The following is a 7,047-nucleotide window of genomic DNA, read 5'->3' as shown; positions in this document are numbered from 1 at the left end:
TGTAATGTATGAGCCTGCAATAGTCTGTTGGAAACAGATCCCTGACCAGGAAACGGAGCATTTAGATGTTATAAACTGCTAGTAATGTATTCTTTTGAGATTGGCATATATTTTGGCAATGTTAACTTTGGCTGGAGTGATAGTGAGTGATGAAAGATGTTATGGCTGTTGAGAAGTGGCTCAATTCCTTTGTTCGCAGACTTTTTTTTTCAAGGAGCAGAATGTTTATATAGAAAGTGTAATATTGTTTTATGAGTATTTGCTGGACCCTGCTAAAACTAAGCATTCAAACTTTACTTTTTAACAAAGTGTTTTGTTCTGGAATTCCTCTGGGTTTTGATGTTTCTAAATTGGGGTTAAATGAGGTTGCTATGTGGGGGCCATGGGAGAACAGCCCAGAAGTGAGAAACTGTCTGATGTCTAACAGGGTGTGCTTCCTCTCCAGAAGGTGATGTGATGGCAGGAAGAAAGGACTCCTCAACTGGGCATGAAGAAACCATAACATAGGGGCACGAACGGGGAGAAAGGGGGCTTTTAAGTACTGGGAGAACTTTAATTATGTTAAAAGTTTAACATCTTTAATGTAAGAAGATGCTTGCCCCTTGTCTGCTCTCTGCTTATTTCCCACATCTCACTTCCATCATCTAGGACACATGAGCACATTTAGTCCCATGGTTTTAAATTAGCCTTCCTCCTTCCTGGTCATCTCTATTTTCACCTCCAAGACTGTGGTATATGATGAGCCATGACACACTCAGGAAACACATTTTTTGTTTCTGATATTTCTCTGCATGTTTCCACTACATTTATCTCCTCCAAGTCGGCTACTCACAAAACTCAGTTGGCTTCCTGCCCTCAGCTTGGCACACTAAACCCTGGAGTCAGGTTTGGTTTTTTTTTACAATAAAGGACAGTCTATGCACAGAGCTCTGAGCCACAGGATCCCAGGACATTGTAGCAGCATGGAGAAAACTTTAAACTGTTATAAAATGGAAGCTGCTGAAGCACATTCAAATCGGCATTTCATTGCTGTGAGTTATTGCATCAGGGCTTTCTTAAAGCTGAGTATAACTAAAAAGAGCAGAATCTCTCCAAAAAAAAAGCAAAATTGTCTAAACTAACTTATAAAGCTTATTACGAACAAGAAAGTTGTTTTTCTGATTGTCATGCATCTGTGTTGTGATAACTTTCTATGTTCTCCCATTTAACTCTCCACTTTAAGGAAGACCTCTCATAATGCTTCTACTCGGCTCCAGCCTGCTTGTATTCTAATCTTCATATTTCCCAAATAGCATTAAGCACTTCAGTTCTCTAAAAGATGAAGAAAAGGTTGTCTTTCCTGCCTTAGTGATGCTGATGAGCAAATAAACAAAAAAAAAAAGAAAGCAAATGGAAGTAGCAAAAGAACTTGCTTCAGAGAAGTTTAAGAACAAGGCATATCAACCCTCATCCTTCCTGAAATGAGAAGCCAAACTGACAGTGGCTTCAACAAGGTAAGCATTACATATATAGAGATTTAGTTTAGCACTGTGAGGCCTCAGCTGGAATACTTTTCACAGTTTTGGGCACTGGACTTCATGAAAGATGTGAACCAACTGGAGAAAATCCAGATGAGAGCAACAAGAATGATCAAAGGTCCAGAAAATGTGATGTATGAGGAAAGACCAAAAGAATTGGGTTTGTTTAGACTAGAGAGGAACAGTCTGAGGGGAGACGTGACAACAGTCTTCAGACATGTTAAAGACTGCTGCAAAGGGGAAGATAAACTGTTCTCTGTTTCTAGTGGAAGTAGGCTAAAATGCCATGGATTTAAATTACAACAGTGGAGATTCAGACTGGACTTCAGAAGAAACTTTCTATTGGTTACAGCAGTTATACCTGAGACGACATTGCCTATGGAAACTGTGGAATCCCATTGTTTGAGGTATGGGTACTGACATAGCAGGGTTTGCTTTGTGGCAGAGGCATGAATTATGAGATTGGTTCAAGTTCTATTCAGTTTATTTTCCCCAATGTTAGGAATGTAGGAAAGACTGCATGTGAACATAAAGATTCAATTTTTCTGAAGGAATTTGGGTGAGTCTGGGCTGAGTGGTCTTTGAATGGAAGATTAGTTGCCACATTAACTAAAAAGTTAGTATAATTATCTTATAACCATTACAAACCCTTGGCAACTATCACACTCAGCAAAACAAGAGAAAATAAAGTTCTGCTTCTTATCTGCTCTGAAGTCCTGTACACAATTCTGGCAGAGGAGACCTGTGTCAAAGAGCCTGGGTGTAAATAAGCATAACATCCTAAATATTGTAAAACATACCATCCAGTGATTTCTATGAACTCTGTTATATAGAAAGATTTAATACAGGAAGGAACCCAAACATGTGACACTGTTAGGAAGCAGATTACATAGTACAACATGTATTTTGGAATGAATTTACAATGAATTTTAACTATAAAATAAAGTCAAAGAAAAAAACAGGTGAAACTAGGACAAATGCAGGGTGAATTGAGGCAAAGTGCCTGATTGATAATTCCAGAGAGAACTGGGAATGTAAGTTAGCACTTCTGAGATCCCTTGATTCAATATGTGGCTTTTTGTTTCTGTTTCTACTTGTTTGTCTGCCTTCCATTTATAATGAAAAAAAAAAGACAAGATTGCAAAAGCCAGCTTTTTCCTCAGTTTCTTTGGTGCTTTTTGCTAAGCAGCCTTGGAGCTATAAAGGTTCACAGTCTTTCAAACATAGAGACATACCCTAGAAGTGTTTAGGAATGAAAGAAGAGTCCTTCAAATAAACAACCACATAGAGAATCTATGAGAATATGGGATCTGCTGACAACACATCTTCAGATGTCTGCATCCTGGTAGGGCCTGTCCATGAAGAGGCCTCTCTCCTCAGACAAGCATAGGTCACCAGGTCTGTGGAAATATTGATTTGGTTTGGAGCTGCTATACATACTGGCTTCTGAGGAGAGAGTTCTGCAGAGAAGGAATCATCTCTTTCATGCTTCCAGGGCACAAACTCGAGGTTTAGAAGGAGTACTGTGATACATATATCGTCAGCCGGATGACGGAGCTTCCTCTGAAGTTGATAACAGTGTTAACAGTGATCATTTCCAAGTCCAACTGAATAGTACGGGGCCCCTTCACGGGGCGGGTCATCACCAGAGTAGCACTGATTGGTCCTGTTTGCTGTGCAGAAGACAAGAGAAAGCAAGTGAGATTCTCAAAAATGGCTGGTGAAAATTATTGTCCTGCTATGGTCTCCAAGCAGCCAATAAACCTGTTTTCTGCTGCACTGTTTGAAACCACTGCAAATAATGAAAGAGAGAACTTCATTTCACCATTTGGCTCCGTTTTGGTGTTTTGTATGAACTATCACCTTTGACAGCTTGTAAAGCCTTTGTGAGCCCTGCACAAAAAAGGAGCAATTGAACACAGAAATTTGCTGTTGTCCAAATGGAAAAAGATGAAAACATGGATTCAGAGCATAAACAAATAGTGATACCTTTTTTATTTTTTTTGTGAGATACTATTTTGTTTGATGTAAAGAACACTGTTTCTTTGAAGCAGTGAACACCAAGAAGGGGCTGTGTTAACAGAGCTTGGAGAACAGATGTTCCTTGAGAACATGATCAGAGTTTGTTGTATAATTGCTTATGTTAACATCATAAAACCTTATCCTCTGAAGAAAACTTTAAAGATGTGAAGGCACTTCAGGACATCTGTCTTTGAAATATTTGGCCAGAACAGTAGATTACAAGCATTTAAAACTCTGACACTAAAACTAACTGCATTTTTTTTTTTCCCAACAAACTTACACACCCAAAGTGGAGCAACCATGCTGCTGCCAGTGGCAGGTGAAGGACAGCCTCAGCCTCAGCCAAGTGTCTGAGGTGACAAACGTATAGGGATGTGACAAATAACATAAAAGAAAACTAGCTGGTCACTGGAGCCTTAGCATCTGGTGGATTGACCCAGATCAGGGGGAGAAGGTCAGTGAGATCAGTAATGACTTTGGAACAGGAAAGCTCTTGTGAGAAGTAAATGACAGTACCTGGACCACTTGTCATTTCAGGATTTTGAAACATTTCCCTTTTTTTACAGTGAGAATCTGAGACTCTCATGAGAAATGTGTATTTGAATCTATCACGCTACTGGTTTCTGTGAGATATGGGAACTATGAACGGCCACTGAAAGACATTTAAAGAGAGTATCAAAGCCAGCTTTTGCCTAGGGTTAAAAATCAACCTTCTGGATGCCACCATCTCTAATGGCTGGGCCGTGTTCTGAGACTGGGTAACAGAGATGGCTCCTGAGGAAAATTCAGATTTTTTTTTAAAGAAAGTAGTTGTGTCTAACAATGTCGACATAAAGTGTGTGTTCTCAGTGAAAAAACACATAATGAATGAAAGTGAAGTCAGTTCTTGGGATAAAGGAGTTTTTTTTGGCTTGCTTCCTTGTTTTTCAGGTTTTCCAAATTCCAATGAGGAATTTAATAAAACAAACAAGAAATGATGACTCTCTCAGTGACAATTGCTGATTGTCCATCAAATGGAAAAAAAGGCTGGGCAAAATAGATTCTCCTGAGCATGGGAGACCTGAGCTATTTAGACATGGGTATAGCCCCAGACTTTCCTGAACCTGCCTGATAAAATGAACATGTTTGCCTCAGGTAGGATATTTTCCTGAAGGAGCCAGCACTCCCTGCAGATCAGCACACTGCCCAGCACATCTACATATTAAAATGCTTCATATTGAAAGTTTAAATTATATTCCAGAAATAGTGAGATCTGCTATCAGAAGGAGAAGATATTCTGTGCTTCCTCTAAGTGAGTGTCAGACTTACCCGCATATAGAATTCCCTGCCCTCGTTCCCTGATTTGATTTGGAAGATGTAATAGGCTCCAGGGTAGCGAGTTGTTGCTTGCATCTGAAAAATGTCGGAAGGCACAGAGCGCCCAGACACCATATCCATCACCCTGTACAGGACGGTGAATGGCTGGTCTCTGCAACCCGTGTTCTCAGCTGGACACATGCAGCGGCTGTTGGTCAGAGGCAGGATTGTCATCAGGGGTTACAAATTGCTGTAATGTTTGATTCTTTATATGCAAATACATCTGCATAAATAAATAAGCAAATGCTCTTGTCAACCAGATAAAAGAATCTACGAAACTTGTAATGAATTTTCTCACTTTTAGTATTCTATGTGTGGCTGTTCTGGCCTGCCTTTATCCCTGCCTTCTTTGTCTTGTCTTCTAAGCCAAAATATCGTGGCATCCTTTGTCTCCATAGGTCGCTCAAAATTCTGTAGCTTTTTTTAAAGCAGCTGTGCAGGTGTAGAATACCTGGTACATGTTTGTTCTGATAGTAATTTAAACTGAACTGTCCCCAAAATAATATGAATTATTGGATCATTTCACTGATAGTACTACATAAAAATCTTATTATCTGTTTAACAGTTTTTTATGTGCTACGTGAGAATATGCAAGGAAACATCCTGGATCACGCCAAAGCTCTAGGATAAAATGTAGAGCCCTAAGGAAGAGTAGGATAGTAAGTCAAGTGTAGAGCACTTCCACCAACAGCCTCCAATTCTTTGTGTCCCGGGGAATTCTTGAAACAAAGATATCTTCTGTGTATTCACCAGCCCTTAATGGATTTCTTATTCATTAGCTTGTCCAGCTTCCCCACTTGAATGTGTGCTATCCACAGCCTCTGTGGGCAGGAGCTCCACAGCCCCATCACCTCTCTTTGTATTGCCCCTTGCTGACTTCATCTGATGCTCCTGGCTCATGTAGTGGAAGGGGAGCAGCCAGTCAATCCTTGCTCTTCTACCTCACACAACTCAGGATTTCATAAATGACCATGTCTATGACTGAAGAGCCCTAACTTGGTTATTTCTCATAAGGAAGCTATGCTATACTTTCGATCATCTCCACAACCCTTTATGTACATTTGTCCTTTATATTTATTTCGAGAGGAGATAAAGGAACTGCACAGTCTTGAAGATATGGGTGCATAATGATGTGCTCTAAGGATATCCTCTACCTATTAACACCTCAAATTGCTTTTCTGACCTCTAGTGAGTACTGCTATATTAAAGTTGTGATGCAGGATATCTCTTTATAAAAGCCATGTTGGGGAATTTACTGGAAAAGAATTGTGTCTTTTTGCCTATTTTTCCTATAACGTCCACTACTGACACGAATTTCCAACGGTTCATCTGCCATGTCCCCTGCAAAAAGGTTTCTGGTATTACAAACACTCCATTCCTTCCACAAAAAAACCCCACAGATGCAAGGAAGTCACTTGACTTTTATACTGATCACTTGTGGACATATGCCACAAATTAAATGCAGTTACACCTAGATACAAGCCAAAGTCACCACGACAAAGCTCAGAGATCAAGAGTTCTGGTGCAAGCTGATCTGTGAAGACTCTATAGTTGGGCTCTGTGGAATTTAGATATAGAGGTTTCAGATATTTCAAATTCCAGTTTAAGACTCTATCACCTCTGAAGGCAGATAAACACAGAACAGAGGGTGTCCACTCCTCAGCTGCGCTAGTTCAGAAAGCAATGTAGAGACGTGAATAAATTACAATGGACAAAAGCAGGTTCTTCATCTCTTGCCTTTCTATAAAATACATTAAGCTACCAAGCAGTCCCAAGTAAATGGGTTTAGTGCAAACACTATGGATGAATTACTGTGGGCTGTGACATCTAAAGATCTGTCTGCAGCTGAAATATTTTTGCGCCCTAGAAAAATACCTACAAAAGTGTAAAAGAAACAGGCAGTTTTTATAAATGTGGGGTGTTTGTGGGGTTTTTTTTGCTTGCTCGGTCATTTCAAATTTAGACACTAACAGTGTTAACAGCCCCATCCAGACATAACCCATATTTTTGGACAAGGCAAACCAGTCTGTGGACTTTTCTGCACTTTTAGCATTTAAGCAATAGGAAACTACTTGTATTCTGATAGAACTTTCATCTAATGTTATAAGGTACTTTCCAGACATAAACTAATTAATATTTACAGGAAATACTC

At 39.7% G+C, this 7,047-nt stretch overlaps 1 protein-coding gene across 1 annotated transcript in view; it reads right to left on the bottom strand.

Annotated features, from left to right (window-relative positions):
* Positions 1-1,983: 1,983 nt before the first annotated feature.
* The window catches only part of FBLN5 (fibulin 5), a 50,061-nt gene continuing 44,997 nt past the window's right edge, over positions 1,984-7,047 (bottom strand). Inside the window, exons 11-12 of the mRNA XM_061998116.1 lie at positions 4,848-5,043; positions 1,984-3,190 (exon numbers count right to left, since the gene is read on the bottom strand). Of these exons, the coding sequence (XP_061854100.1) occupies positions 3,029-3,190; positions 4,848-5,043 (358 nt within the window). The 3' untranslated portion in view covers positions 1,984-3,028. The remainder of the gene's footprint in view (positions 3,191-4,847; positions 5,044-7,047) is intronic.

Source organism: Colius striatus, chromosome 6 (assembly GCF_028858725.1).
Source record: "Colius striatus isolate bColStr4 chromosome 6, bColStr4.1.hap1, whole genome shotgun sequence".
Classification (NCBI taxonomy): domain Eukaryota; kingdom Metazoa; phylum Chordata; class Aves; order Coliiformes; family Coliidae; genus Colius; species Colius striatus.
This window is presented reverse-complemented; position numbering and strand designations above follow the sequence as displayed.